The sequence below is a fragment of the Rattus rattus genome, chromosome 1, assembly GCF_011064425.1.
Source record: "Rattus rattus isolate New Zealand chromosome 1, Rrattus_CSIRO_v1, whole genome shotgun sequence".
Lineage (NCBI taxonomy): Eukaryota > Metazoa > Chordata > Mammalia > Rodentia > Muridae > Rattus > Rattus rattus.
This window is the reverse complement of record NC_046154.1, coordinates 131,847,672-131,862,743: the sequence shown is the minus strand read 5'-3', so window position 1 is coordinate 131,862,743 and position 15,072 is coordinate 131,847,672. Positions and strand designations below refer to the sequence as shown.

At 47.1% G+C, this 15,072-nt stretch overlaps 1 protein-coding gene across 1 annotated transcript; it reads left to right on the top strand.

Moving 5' to 3' along the window:
• Nucleotides 1–305: 305 nt before the first annotated feature.
• Nucleotides 306–11,481, top strand: Gem (GTP binding protein overexpressed in skeletal muscle). The gene is made up of 5 exons (XM_032905855.1): nt 306–585; nt 1,931–2,267; nt 7,653–7,729; nt 8,488–8,692; nt 10,124–11,481. The coding sequence occupies exons 2-5, from the start codon at nt 1,940–1,942 to the stop codon at nt 10,399–10,401; spliced, it is 888 nt and encodes a 295-aa protein (XP_032761746.1). The 5' UTR covers nt 306–585; nt 1,931–1,939; the 3' UTR covers nt 10,402–11,481.
• The last annotated feature ends 3,591 nt before the right edge of the window (nt 11,482–15,072 follow it).

Sequence of the window (15,072 nt, the reverse complement as noted above, 5' to 3'; positions counted from 1 at the left end):
AAAGGTGGCCTGTCCACTCAGGTGGCGGTAGCCCCATCCTGGAGGCCGGAGTCCCGCTCACTCAGATGGGTCTGTTTTCTTGGCACAGCTGGACTCGCGACTCAGGCCTGCTTCTTTCCCTATCCTTTATTCAGACAGCTCACAAGTGCTCTGCTGGGAAGGGCGATTAAGATGCACTAAGTGTATTTTTCCAGTGTCCACCTGATAAAAAGAAAATAAAACAAAATCAAGGAGGCCAACGTTTGAACTGTCTTTTTTTTTTTTTCCTCACACTCCCCTCAAGGGGCTAAGGGAGTCACATGACTACGAGTAAATGATTTAGCCAAGTGGCTGCAACTCCGAGTTTGCTGCAGAGCCGCCCCCTCCCGGCGGGAGCGCTGACGTCACGGAAAAGCCCCGTCGCGGGGCTGCCGGGCGCGCTATAAACGGCGGCGGGCCGCGGAGGCTTCAGGAGGCGGCACTGCCAGCGGACATCACACAGCCTCAGACTGCGGAACCCGCATCGGCAGGCGGCAGGCATTGCAGCAGGCAGCAGGCATTGTCCGGACCGACGGCAAACGCCCACCCAGCGCCCAGTACAGCCAAGTAAGGGGACATGGATGAGGGGCAGTCCCAGTGGGACCCTCCGCGGGAAGGGGCGTTCCTGGTCACTGAAGTTTTTAAGTTGGGAAGGGAGACCCTAGACCATGAAGTCTGTGCCAGGGGTTCTCCCATAGGAGAAAGAAGTTCAGGTGCAAAGGATGCGCTTCTGATGGGGGTTCCTTAATTCAATTCGGGAGGAGTGTCACCTTACAGATTAGGTGGCCAGGCGGCAGACTCAAGGTCTCATCACAACTCTGTCAACCCAGGGACTGTTTTTAAGATTTAAAAAGAAACCGGCTTGTTCTGTCTAGTGGTATAGGTGTATAGGTGTGGAGTAGGGTGTGTGAGCGGAGTGCTATCCCTGCACTCACCGCGGGGAGCTTGTTGAGTTAACCGTGGAGTGGATGCTGCTGTGTTATCTCGGGCAGTCTTGGCAGAACGGACTGCCTGTCAGCAGGCGAGGCAGTCTTGCAAGGAGAAAGTTGTAGGAAGTTGAGTGGCTTTTCCCTGAATCTCTGACCTTCTGATTTACTTCAAAAAGGTGGAATTCTGAGCTAATTAAATCTTGGACTGGACAAGATTCTTTAAGAATGAAGCACTTTTTGTACAAGTTTGATGTATCTGAACGTGAGCAGGTCCTTCCCCTGTCAGAAGAACCAGGCTCAGGGCTGGTTATGCTAAACAGTATCTGTGGGTGAGAGAGCAGAGCTGAGGCATAAACCGCAAACTGTCCCACTCCCCAAATAACGGTCTCTTCAGGCAGCTGGAGAACATCAGGGCAACTTTACTAAACATGGAAGTTCCCCCAAAGCGCCTGTCCAGTCCAGCCAGGGGAGTGATGTCATTGCCACGTGTTTCCCACTGAGGCACAAAAGACTGCAGGACACTGGACAGTGAAGAGCCCTGTTTAGACAAGAACAGCGAACCTGGCCAGCTGGTCCCTAGCAGTACTGACTTGTTGCTGATGGTAAAGCCATTTCTGGAGGCAATGGGTTCCTTCCAGATTGCTCTGTGCCAACTCCCAGTGGGATTTTTCCTTCAAGGATGGAGGAAGCTTTTGAGCAATGGATGGTGTTACTGGTACTACAAATGACAGCCTGAATGAGAAGCTAGTTACCGTGTGTGTGTGTGTGTGTGTATGTGTGTGTGTGTGTGTGTGTGTGTGTGTGTGTGTGCTGCTGTTGTTGTTGAAGACTTTGCTTGCTAGGCTTAGGAAGAGTTTCATGGTTGTTCCCTTACGTTAAGAATTCATACCCATCCAGTGAAGCACCCCTGATGACAGTATTGAGCCTCCCTGGGCCTGGCTCATTCTTAACAATGTCGCCATCTTTACTGCTCTGATTCCCAGGATCCCACAATGACTCTGAATAACGTCACCATGCGCCAAGGCACTGTGGGCATGCAGCCACAGCAACGCTGGAGCATCCCTGCTGATGGCAGGCATCTGATGGTCCAGAAGGATCCCCACCCCTGCAGCCCCCACAACCGCCACTCCACTGCTCCCGATGACCACTGCCGGCGGAGCTGGTCCTCCGAGTCCACAGACTCGGTTATCTCTTCTGAGTCAGGAAACACCTACTACCGAGTGGTGCTTATCGGGGAGCAAGGAGTGGGCAAGTCCACCCTGGCCAACATCTTTGCAGGTGTACATGACAGCATGGACAGCGACTGTGAGGTCTTGGGAGGTAGGTGGCCCAGTTCCCGGTGCTGTTCTGTCTTGTAAGCAGGGAGAGCAAGGGGGAGTGGGTCGTTTTCCTGCAGAATTGGGAGCCAGGCATAATGGTACACATTTGTAGTCCCAGCACCGTGAAGGAAGAAGCAGAAGGACTAGGAAGTCAAGATCATCTTCAGCTACATAGAGAGGTTTGAGGCTAGCCTGGGCTATGTCATTCTATCTCAAAAAAACCAACAAATTAAAACAAAACGTTATCTTCAGAATTAGGGGAAAAAGCATGTCTTCTCAGTACTGAGATGGGTGACACAAACCTACCTACTGACACAGAGCCTCAGCGCGCACACACACACACACACACACACACACACACACACACACACACACACAGGAATACGTGTACACAGTGACCCAAGTTATCAAGAGGCTTTCTGAAGGTCAGGTCTGGGGGGTTCCAGAAAGGCTGACTCTGCCCTGGATCAGTTTTGGAGAGTTCATCACCACAGATAATTTTCCTGCGACTATGCATAAAACCAAACTGATTTTCGGGGAAAGGGACCTGTTGGAGTGGATCAATTAGTTTGTTTCCACTAACATTAGAAACATTTGTGAGTGTAAGCAGGTCAAATGCTATACTTGAAGTAACATAATAACTTTAAAAATTTTGAAATGGAAAGATGATGATAAATGCCCCGTGTAGAGCCTGACAGGCCTTCCAGATGATTTTCTCTCTGTGACCTAGTTCAAGGATTTATTTATTTAATCCTTACCTATTCCTAGACCCATTTTATACAAACATACATTGCACAATATATTGTATTTATTACACAATAAATTACAACTGTAGCCAGTTGTTGTCACACAGTGTCCTTCAGCTAGAGCCCCAACATCTCGTGCATACCCAGAATGGCTGCACCTCCTGTTAACAGCTGTATAAATGGAGAAAGGAGTATTTGAACTCCTCACATGGTCTGTCCCGACTCTCAGTTAAGATGTATATCCTCACATAGACTTGGGGGGCAGAGAGGGTTCAGATTGGGAAAGATGGCTCAGTGGTGACTCGTTTCCTATTCGATGTATGCAAATCTTACTCCTCACTACAATGGCCCATGTCTTGGAAAGGGTTTATTCTCTTCAATTGTCTTGGTGTTAGGGAGTTACTGTGTCAAAGGGCAGCCCAAGGAGAGCCACGAATGATGGCTCACCAATGTAGCATCCATTTCTATTCCTACTTCCGGAATCTCGTGGACTATAGTTAAGCAAGGGTCAAGAGAGAAACAGGGTTGGCACTGTGTGGCTGCTTTGCTCTTTGTACAGAGGGTGCTAGAAGTCAGCGAAAGAGGAGGGAGCTAATACTCAGAATGGGTATTTGCAGTGGGAGGGGCCTTCCTGAAGGGCCTCATGGTTGCTGTTTATCTCAGTCCTTACAGAATTCCTAGGCTCATTTGTGAGTGAACAGGGCCTTGGGGAGGATGAGTGACAGATGGAGAATCACCCCTTCGGGGAAGCTGAGTGTAGAGGCTGGGGTTTAATAATCTTATTTTGGCGCTTTTTACTCATCCTATCAACGGGGGAGGGGCTAAGCTATGTGTTGGCATTTCCTTGATAATGTGTACAAGAATAGAGTCCACGTGGTATCGACATCCCCACAGGTGTGGAGGCTAAGTGACTCCTAGGGCTTGCATTTAAACCCTCTTGTGGTTTAAACTAAACCCTACATTCTTTTACTGGCCTCTGGATTTAACTTCCAAATGCTGTTATAAATAAGGCTGCGATGAACATAGTGGAGCACGTGTCTTTGTTATATGTTGGGGCATCTTTTGGGTATATGCCCAAGAGAGGTATAGCTGGGTCTTCAGGTAGTTCAATGTCCATGTAGTTCTGTCCTGAGAGACACAGCCAGAATACAGTAAACATATAGGTGAATGCCATCATTAAACCACTGAACTGAAAATGGGACCCCTGTTGAAGGAATCAGAGAAAGGACTGGAAGAGCTTGAAGGGGCTCGAAGCCCCCTATGAACAACAATGCCAACCAACCAGAGTTTCCAGGGACTAAGCCACTACCCAAAGACTATACATGGACTGACCCTGGACTCCAACTGCATACGTAGCAATGAATAGCCTAGTAAGACACCAGTGTAAGGGGAAGTCATTGGTCCTGCCAAGACGTAACCCCTAGTGAACCTGATTGTTGGGGGGAGGGCAATAATGGGGGGAGGATGGGGAGGGGAACACCTATATAGAAGGGGAAGGGAAGGGGTTAGGGGGATGTTGGCCCGGAAACCAGGAAAGGGAATAACAATCGAAATGTAAATAAGAAATACCCAAGTTAATAAAGATGGAGAAAAATAAAAAAAAATAAAACAAACAAACTAACAAATGCTGTTAAGTATGTAGCACACAGGACAGCACCATGTAGACTTTGGGTACCCAGGGATGGCTGAGTGGTGAGGAGCTCAGAGCCACTGAGTGTACCTGACAGACAGCATAGTGACATTAGCAAGTACTGAGAATAATCGCTCCAAGAGGCTGACATAAGGGCAGGGCTGTTTTATTTGTTTTAAGAGGGAAGAGTTGAAAAGTTAGTGGACAGTAGGCCCAGGAGAAGCGTTTACCCATCAGAAGGCGTGGTATCTATGCGGAGGGCAATATTACATAGGCATAGGGCAATGGGAAGAATCGGGAACTTCTTTGGAGAGAGCGGGGAGGGGCTCTTCCTTAACTGCTACTACACTGAGCGTCTGATCAAGAGAAGCTTCCCACATTAGAGACCCCTGAGAGTTGGTTACATTCATTTGGCTTAGAGGTGCATTAGAAGTCATTCGCATTGACATGCTAGCTTTGTGTTTCCAAAGCACACCCATGCGTTGTTTTTCTTTCTTTTCTTTTCAGTATTTACGGGGGGGGGGGATGTACCCGATAGTCTTCCCCATCATCTCTCCTAATAAAGATGAATGTTACTCCAGCATGTTGCAACACTCGTATGGTCCTCTGTGCATAGTTCATTCCATTGTACATCCACCCATCCATCCATCCATTGACCCATTCGTTTCTAACTCGTTAGCCCAGCACTTGGTGAGGCACAGTGGGAGAGGGAGGCACGTGCAGGGAGCCCTGGGGCTTCTTCCTAAGCAGTCTCACTCACGGTCTGCGACGGAGGTCAGACGCCCATTGACTGTAAAGCAAGCCGGGTTATGACGATGATCTTGAGTTACAGGGAGGAAGTGGAGTTTGGAGGAAAGAATTCTGTCTGCGTGAATCAGAAAAGGCTCGGTAGAAGAAAAGCTCTCTGAACTGGCCTTGAAGACAACTAGGGCTTAGGATACCTGAGCTGGGTGGGAAGGTGCCCCAAAAACACAGGGAGAGAGCTCTGGATTTGGGATGTAATGAGTGGGTTGAGACTCCCCCACGCCCAGGTCACACAGACTTAACTAAATGCTCTTGGGTTACCCCAGGAAGCTTCCTCCCCAGTATAATTGGGATGGTACTTCCTAGGGCAGTACAGGGACGGAAGGAGAGAGCAGAGAGCAGCAGCACAGTGTTGGCGTGTGTGGCCCAGGGAATCGACCTGGTTTACAGCTCACTCTGCAGCTCATGTTTCCCTATTCCGTTTGTAGCCTCAGTTCCCATGGTTAGGAAACTGAGCCTTAGAGACCCCGGAAGCACTATCTAGAGCCACATAGGTAAGAAAGGGTAGATTCTAGATTTGAGGTGAGGTTTGTGTGTGGTCATAGCCACAGCACCATGGTATTTGCTGCTCATCCATGCGGGACACAGGTTTATATGGAGCACATACCATGGGTCAGGTACATGATGGGTCAGGGGACCAGGGAAGGAGGCACAGAAAACAAAGCAGGTGCAAATGCACACCCAGGAAAGGGGACGTGGCACAGGGTAGTAAGGACCTGGCAAGTGTCGCATGCTAGAGAGCAAGTAACACAGAGATTCATAGAACAGGAAAAAAAAGCACAGGATTCTGATGTGATTTTAAACTCACACCCAGACAGCACAGTTAGCCGGGGCAAACTCTACAGAGATCTAGAGGAAGAGATTCAGGCCCAAGAGCCAAAAAGACATAAATTGTTATGAAAGTTAGTTCCGAAAGATGGAACTAAAAACAGGAAACCCCAGAGTAGGCATGGGATGAGCGCACAGGGTTGATGGGAAATGCTCTTGCAAATATCCCAAGACACCCTGTTTTTCCAGACGGCACTCCTCTGGCCTGTGGATGTTGTCACCCATCACTTACAGCCAATCAAGGCTTGAGTTCAGAGGGGAGTTTCCATTACTTTCTATATAACAATGGCACATTCCTAGCACCCAGGAGGCAGCTTCTAGGCCAGCCTGATTATGTCCTGAGTTCTAGGCTGGCCAGGGCTACTAGCAAGAATCCATTTCAACACAACAAAGGAAATGGGGTGGAGAGTTAAAGAAAATAATGGTCCAGTTAGGGACCACCTCAAAATATTTTTTCTTGTGCTTCTGCAGAGAGGAGAAACATCACTGAGCTCAGAGTTTATGAAGTTTCCAGTGAGTGTTCAGGCCTGCCCCACCCCCCCAACTGGAACACAGTGGAGCTCCCATAAAGATTATGGAAATAGGGCTTATAGTTAAAACGTCCCATAATGCAGCTTATGGTTAATGCTTTCTCATAGCTTCAGCCGTTGAATTGGAGTCAAAAGGTCTTAGGGAGTTTATTTATCCTTATAAATGGCTTTCCTCCATAAAAGGGCCAAGAATGATGAAAATGATTCCCTTTTAACTCAAGCTATTTAGCCTTCCACAAGAGCTGTGGGAAGTCTGCTTAGTGACTGGAGGACTGTGTGCTGCATGTTGAAGGGGAACAATAGTGTGTGTGTGTGTGTGTGTGTGTGTGTGTGTGTGTGTGTGTGTGTGTGTGTACACACAGAGACTAGAGGTCACTGAACCATGCTCCTAGCTCCTAAAATGGTGTCTTTGAAGTTGATTCTGTCTCTATCTAACCCCACCTCTGTAGGTGTGTATGTATACATTCATGTGGGGGCACATATGTGTGGATATGTGTGCATGTGCATTTGGGTTCTAGATGTCAGTCTTGGGTATTGTTCTTCCATAGACATGAGTCTTGTTTTGGGAGACAGAGACTGTTGGCTAGGCTGGGCTGTCATTGAACCCTAGGGATCTGCCTGTTTCTGCCTCCCCAAAACAAGGATTTCCAGTTGCCTTCCACAATGCGTGGCTTTTCACATCGATTCTTGAGGACTGAACTCAGGTTTTTGTGCTTGTACTAAGCACTCACTGACCGAGCTGCATCCCCAGCCCCCTGGAGTATAAATTCTAGAGTGAAGTCAACAGGAACCTCTCATGCCAAATTATCTCTTATCCACCGGACTGATATCAACTCTCTCTTTTCTAGAAGATACATATGAGCGTACCCTGGTCGTTGATGGAGAGAGCGCAACCATTATCCTCCTGGACATGTGGGAAAATAAGGTATGCAGAGCCTGTAGCTGTCCGAGTGTTCCTTTAAGGCTTGCCTTTCAACAGGCTGCTTGGTGCCAGAGTGACCTTGTCCTACATAGTAGATGTTCCAGACAAGGAGGGCTCATTTCCTTGATTGAAAGCATTTACTTCTGAAGAACGAGACTGTGCTGGGGAACAGGTCGTTCACAGATGAACCCTGAAGAACAAACAAATTGCAGTGGTTTTTTCCCCCGAGTTCTATTAAAAACCACAAGAGGCATATTTGTTTTAGGGAAAGTTCAAACAAGCATGGCCACTTATTTTCAATGACACAGAACCCCCTTGTGTGAAGTTGGCTTTCTCAATCCTGGATTCCAACATGGCTTTTGACAGGTTTTGGGTCTCCCAGCAAATATGAAAGATCATTGTTTATTGAGAACCTTCCTATTCCCACAAAAAGATTCTTAATTAGGAGGATTCCGGGGAGTCAGAAAAGGCTGATTCTTGGCAGCTTAGATTGGGATTGGGAATACTGTTTGTCAAAGTACTTTTGTATTATATCAGCCCAAGCTGTAGTAGTAACTGGAAAGTAAGCTGTTTGCTATAAAAACAGTACAGACTGCCTTTCTTTGCATCTGTAGACATCCTGGAAGGCCGATGCCTTTTGGGGTGTTGGAAGCAGTTTTCTTGTTTTCTCTTACTTGGGATAGACATACGATTTCTTTGCAATATGGTGCCTCAACTTTTAGACTAGCCCGAGTTCATACAAGGTCTTTTTATTTGATTAGGGGGAGAATGAATGGCTCCACGACCACTGCATGCAGGTCGGGGACGCCTACCTGATCGTCTACTCCATCACAGACCGGGCGAGCTTTGAGAAGGCGTCTGAGCTGAGGATCCAGCTCCGCAGGGCCCGGCAGACAGAAGACATTCCTATAATTTTGGTTGGCAACAAAAGCGACTTAGTGCGGTGTCGAGAAGTGTCTGTGTCAGGTGAGAGGGTGTGTGATATGGGGTCCACCCTTGCACGGCTCACACTGGCCCACCAGCAGGTTCTCTTCCCCATCACCTGCAAGGCTGCAACCAGGGCCTTAGTGGGGTGCTCCGTGAAGCTTAATGTATATTGTCTAAGACTCTCATGGTTCTCATTGTTTGTATCAGTCATTTGTTGTTCTCTGTATCCTCTGGGTATCCTGAAGGTCCAGGGTACCCAATCCCCCTTGGGTGTACTCCCGGAATTACTTTAGAGAGGAGAGCATCCTCAGGAATTTCCTGACAGTTTTAGCCTTTGCTCATCCTCCTGTTCTCCAAGCAGATCCCAAGTTCAGGGGAGGAAAAGCCATATCTGAATGCAAGGAGAGGAACTCTGGATTAGGAGACTCAGAAGAGAGAGTTTCCAGAGAAACAGCTGTGTACTCTGCCTGTTGACATTCCATTTAATACTCTCTAACACCGCCCACTACTTTGTAAACTTCTGTGAGGACATCGGACTGACGGGACCACACATGCTTCTTGGTCCTTAGTTCAAGTATAATTTCTATTTGATGAGTAGGCCTCCATATTCTTTTGGAGGGGGCCTTCGAGATTGTATTGGCTCAGTGTAGATTTAGTACAACTGTAAAAAAAGTAAAATATGACATTTTCAGTCTCTACTCAGTCAAGGCACTTTTCCCAACTGGTGGGAACGTCTTACTAGGACGCAACAGTGTTCAGGGTTCACATCTTTTCAAACTAAAACATGGACATGTGGCCATTAAACACAATGGAGTATCTGAAATTGAGAGTGTTAGAAAAGCTTGGGCAGTTCGATGTAGCTGTATTATATTTTTACACAATCATTTTCCCTAAAAATATATCATTTAACCACATTTTTTAAAAGATAGGAAAGCTACATAGTAGAGTTAGAATCACTTTTTAGGGACGGAAACTGAATCAGGAGAAAGTGTATAGGAAGCAGGGCTGAGTTTCCTGTCCTTGTTGGCTATATGAGTTCTTTCATTTTTTTTTTTTTTTTTTTAAAAAACACACACTCAGTTTCTTCGTCTATCTGGTAAGAATAAGGGTATGATTTCCAAGATTGTTATGAGCAGTGAAAAAATGTTTGGAAAGAGCTTAGTCTGGGTTTTGAATGGAGCAAAGCTGTAGTACGTGAAGGCTACGTGGCTGTTGTAATTCATGTCATATACTTGATGGAACTGGACTTTCACATAGTGAGTTTGTGGTGAGCCAGTTCTAGCCAGCTTCCTAGAATCCTGTTAAGGACTATTTCTATTCAGACCCAGGAGGGTGCATGCTGTTGTGCGTCCTTCTACCTGTAATGTAGCCTACTGCCCCATGCTACCCCTAGGACAGTTTTCGAGCGGTGGTCTCCAGCGTGGCCATACCCTATGACCTTTGACTTACTTCTCTCCCTTTCCTTTCTAGAAGGGAGAGCTTGTGCCGTGGTGTTTGACTGCAAATTCATTGAGACCTCTGCAGCCGTGCAGCACAACGTGAAGGAACTGTTTGAGGGCATTGTGCGGCAGGTCCGTCTGCGTCGGGACAGCAAGGAGAAGAACGAGAGGAGGCTGGCCTACCAGAAGAGGCGGGAGAGTATCCCCAGGAAAGCCAGACGCTTCTGGGGCAAAATTGTAGCCAAAAACAACAAGAACATGGCTTTCAAGCTCAAGTCAAAATCCTGCCATGACCTGTCTGTGCTCTAGGCACCCAGTGTCGTCCAGATGTCCCCTTGATGGACATCGTTGAAGGCTTTTGGGACCAGTGATCTATATTAGATTGGATACAGAAGCATTGTTAAGACGCGGCTTCCCCTACTACAGATGGGAACCAAGAGGTTAGCCTCATGGGCAGCCAAGTGCATGGGTGGTGAAAGATCTCTGTCGAGAGTCAGTATTTATTTGTAGGAAAAGCTTGACCTGCTATGCTAGGTGGACGCCTCAGACTCATTTAAGGGCACGTTTGGGGTTCACACGAGTTTTTCTCTCCTTTGGGCAGCAGACTATTGAATCTTGTGAAGAATGCCTAGGACAGGAGTATTTCATCATTGAAGTTTTGCTCAGTGTTGTGTGTGAATCCGAGGTCCTTGGATCATAAAGAAATGTAGGAAAATGGTGTTTATTGGAAGGAGAAGGGCTCTCTGCAAACTTGTACTCCTGGAACTGCAGCTGCGGAACTGGCCTCCTTGCAGTTTTTACTGCTCTATCGAGCTGTGGAGAGAATTGTTAGAATTTGCTAGAAACTGAGGCTTACTGACAGTTTTTGTTTAAAGACCACAGAGATTCGTAGACTTAGACGCTGATATGCGTGTACCACTTATAGGTTCAAAAAATTGTTTACTTATGTGTCTTAGAAGTGTTTATTTTGAGGAAACTATTTTTTTTTGCCAGATCCTACTTAGTCAAATCATCTTTTATGTCTTTTTTTTGAAATCATGAAGCTGTCGTAAAATATTTTTTAAAAAAAATCTCAACTATATTGATAACTTGGAGTGCAAAATTTTAAATATAATCAGAAGCCTGTTTTTCGCCCCCCAGACATAAAGATGCCCCATCCTTTGGGTTGCTCCTTGTACGCCACAGCCGAATTATATTTATTATTATTTTGCAAATAACCATTTTAACCTTTGATAAAGCCTATTTATGATCATATTTCTTACTGAGAAAAATGTCTGTTTTGTTACCTTTTTTATATTTTTCAAAATATGCAAGTTTTTACCTATATGTCTTATAATAAAATAAATAAAATCTTTGAAAAGGAGAGCATTCTGTTTTCCCCCCACATAAGACAATTGTGAGCATTTCCCTCTGGCTTTTAGAGCAAGCCGCATCCATAATGGACGGACAGTTTCCCGGTCACTAGCGAAGCCCTCAGCTTTTTTTTTTTTAAAGACTCCCCAAGTTCTCTCCTTTGGAATCACGGTTCACAGAAGAGTTATTTCTGGCTGATTGAGTCAGGAAGGATTTGGGGTCACAAAGCTGAACGAGAATCAAAGCCAATTGTCCTTGTACTTAGGTCTGGCAAATTCCTGACCGAACAGATGGACCTCGCTTTGTCCCTTGAAGGCTCTTAGGGCTTCCTAAAGCATTAGGGAGGGATTTAAAATGTGTGTGTGTGTGTGTGTGTGTGTGTGTGTGTGTGTGTGTGTGTGTGTGTGTGTGTGTGTGTGTGTGTTTGTGTGGGGTGTGTGTGTGTGTGTGTGAGTCTATGTGTCTGTGTGTGTGTGTGTGTGTTTGGCAGGGGTGTGTGTGTGTGTGTGTGAGTGTGTCTGTGTGTCTGTGTGTGTGTGTGTGTGTTTGGCAGGGGTGTGTGTGTGTCTATGTGTGTGTGTGTGTGTGTGTGTGGATGTGTGTGTGGGTGTGTGTGTGTGTGTGTGAGTCTATGTGTCTGTGTGTGTGTGTGTGTGTTTGGCAGGGGTGTGTGTGTGTCTATGTGTGTGTGTGTGTGTGTGTGTGTGTGTGTGTGTGTTTGGCAAGGGCAGTGGCGATTAGTGATTTTCATCCTGAGACCTAGCCAGGTAAAGCTTAAACCAAATTGCTCTCTCTGCCGCTAATATGGCTTGGCACGGCTCTCAGGGCAGTTCTGCAAGGGCAATGTGGCCCTTGTTGGAATAGACGCCTCTGGTGGTCCTCGTTTGCTTTCCTCTGCCCCACCCCCCTGCACACGCCCTCACTTCCAGTCCCTTGTCCTTCTCAGGTTGTAGACACCCTAACAGTGACACAAAGTCTCCCTAACTGCCTCAAGCTTCCGTGATTTTCAAAGGCAGCTGCCATGCTTTGTTAGGCTCCTTTTTTTCCATGTTGAGGGCAAAGGTTCCATGTCTGTGCACTTTGTGTCTCTGGATTGCTCCAGGAAACTGCACAGGGAGCTAACAGGAAAGAGTGAGGTTGTCCAGGCCCGGGATGGACTTTGGCTCTACCTTCCCTTGAGCCAGAGCGTGTCTCTGGGTTGACGACTGAGCACTTCTAGCTTTGTCATCTGTGAAATGGGCTCGCCGTCCCTTCCTTCTGAGGCAGTTGTGAGAGTGACATCTGTTTCTGTTGTGCAGTAGGGAGCTGCAGAAACGTTGGTCTCCATTGCTCAGTGCTACGTATCCTTCCTTCTGTGAAGCTTTGAACTGACTTTAGGAGTCTGTTTTTTTTCCAAATTCAAATGGAAACCCCTTCAAATCAGAGACTACGGTGCCTTTCCCCTTACACTCCTACTTTTCAGTGTAGACCTTACACAGATTTGGACTTTCGTGGTGCTTCCTCTTGAATTCACAGGTCTTTCGTGATCCTGTGAGGGAGACAGAATTTTTCACAGCACACGCACACACACATACAACACACATTGGTATACGTACTGTGAACAAATATGTGTACAAATTACAAACAGCACACGCAGATGACATATATAATTCCGATATTACTTTTCTCTTTTAAAACTCAACTTTCCTTTTAACTCTTTCAGACAACTCCCTCTTCCCCTCAATGGCTAACAGAAGACAGACCTAGCACAGAGGCTTGGTCAGTGTTGTTTCCGGGGCTCACAGCTTGTCCCAGGCTGAAGATCATGGGGCTACACTACAAATCCAAAGGGCTTTTGCTTAAGAGCTCTAGAGACAAACAGACCTGAATTTTCAATCACTGGGTACCACCAAGAGTAACTCTGTATCTCTCCCAGCCTCAATTTCCCATCTGTAAGGTCAGAAATGCCTTGTGAGGGTTGAAGAGATCCATGCTCTACCCAGAAGAGCTGTGACCCCTCCCACTCTGCTGCAGTACAGGCACCACCTCTCACTCACGCTTATCACACACCCAGGCACTGCGCTCGCTGCTGGGAATGCAGAGATGACTAAGACATTGTGATTGGCCTTGGAAACCTCATGAGCAGTAAATCTGACTGTCCCCAGTGAACAGAGACGGAATGCGGGGGAGGGAAATAAAACCTCATTTAGCCATACCTAGGGAACACAGGACGGGTCCAAGCAGCTTGTCTTTAAGAAGCTTAAACACAGGTATGGTCCATAATGGTGGGGTGTGGGCGGGATGGTGATGAAGACAACTGCACAGGAACCTGGAGTGTCCTGTGGACGACAATAACTGCTGTGTGAGGGAGAGGAGAGGGGGACAGAGACACAGACATACAGAGAGACAGAGACCGAGACATACAGATACACAGAGAGACAGACATATAGACATACAGAAACACATAGACATACAGATACACAGAGAGACAGACAGACACAGGCATGATGTATGAGAGAGAGATTGGTACAAAGGAGACATACAGAGGAGGCGACCACGTAGAGGTTGGGGCAGAGTTACATTCGGAAGACTTTTTGGAGCCACCAAACCTGGAAGAGCAATGGAAGGGGTTCTCCCCTAAAGACTTCACAGGATGTGTGTCTCAAACGACAATGATCCATGTTCTAGCATCTAGAACTGCAATAGCACTGATTTCTGTTGTATTAGCCACTAAGCTTATGCTCACATCAGCAATGCTAGAAAACTAGGCACCCTGGGTCCATTAGAACAAGGGGTCCTAGTTGATTGAGCCCACTCCATTCGTCTGGAAGGTTGAGGGAGTGCCTCTCAACTCCCAAGAACACCACGAGGCCTTAATGTGTCTTGCTTACTTATTAATCCATCTTTCAAGAGGTGGGTGCTAAATTTCAAGCCCAGGACATGCGGTCGAGGTTCCAGTTTAACCTATCTGAGTAGTCCACGCCTCCAGGTTCTCTGGCTTCCCTCTGTTACAAAGTATGGCTGGCATATCCCTCCATCTACCCTGACCTCTCCAGCCCAGGGGCTAGGCTGCCTTTTCCACAGAGACTCTTCTGTGTCTAATCCAGACATCTTGGTTACCTGCCCCTTTTGTACCATTGGCCCCTCTCTCTTCCCCTTTCCTCTCCCCACATGGCCCAGCTCAGTCTGGTCATGTCCACTCTAGACTCCCCCAGATACTCCTGTTTCTGCCTCTGGTTATGCTCTCCCTTTTATCTACAATAAACTTTCTCCTTCACCATACCTAGGAGCAGCCATGTCCTTTCCTTCCCTCTCTCTCTGCCTCTCTCTCCCTCTCTCCCTCCCTCTCTCTCTTTCTTCATTCAGCAGGGACGGAGTTAACTGGACATATAACCTAGGGAGAAGTTGCAAGGATTTTGAACTTCAAACTGGGAAGTGTTGCCTTGGTTCAGGAAGCAATTCAAGTGACTAATATTCCCACAGAGGGTGTGCCCCTGATGCTACTTCGGGATGTCTCAGGGATTGAGGAAGCTGGCTGGAACCAGAGGAGAGATTCACCTCAGACAAGAGGCAGCTTTGGTTGGGAGTGCTGAGTGAGGTGATCTTTGCAGAGTCCTTCAAGTGCAGATGAGGTTCTCTTAGGATGTG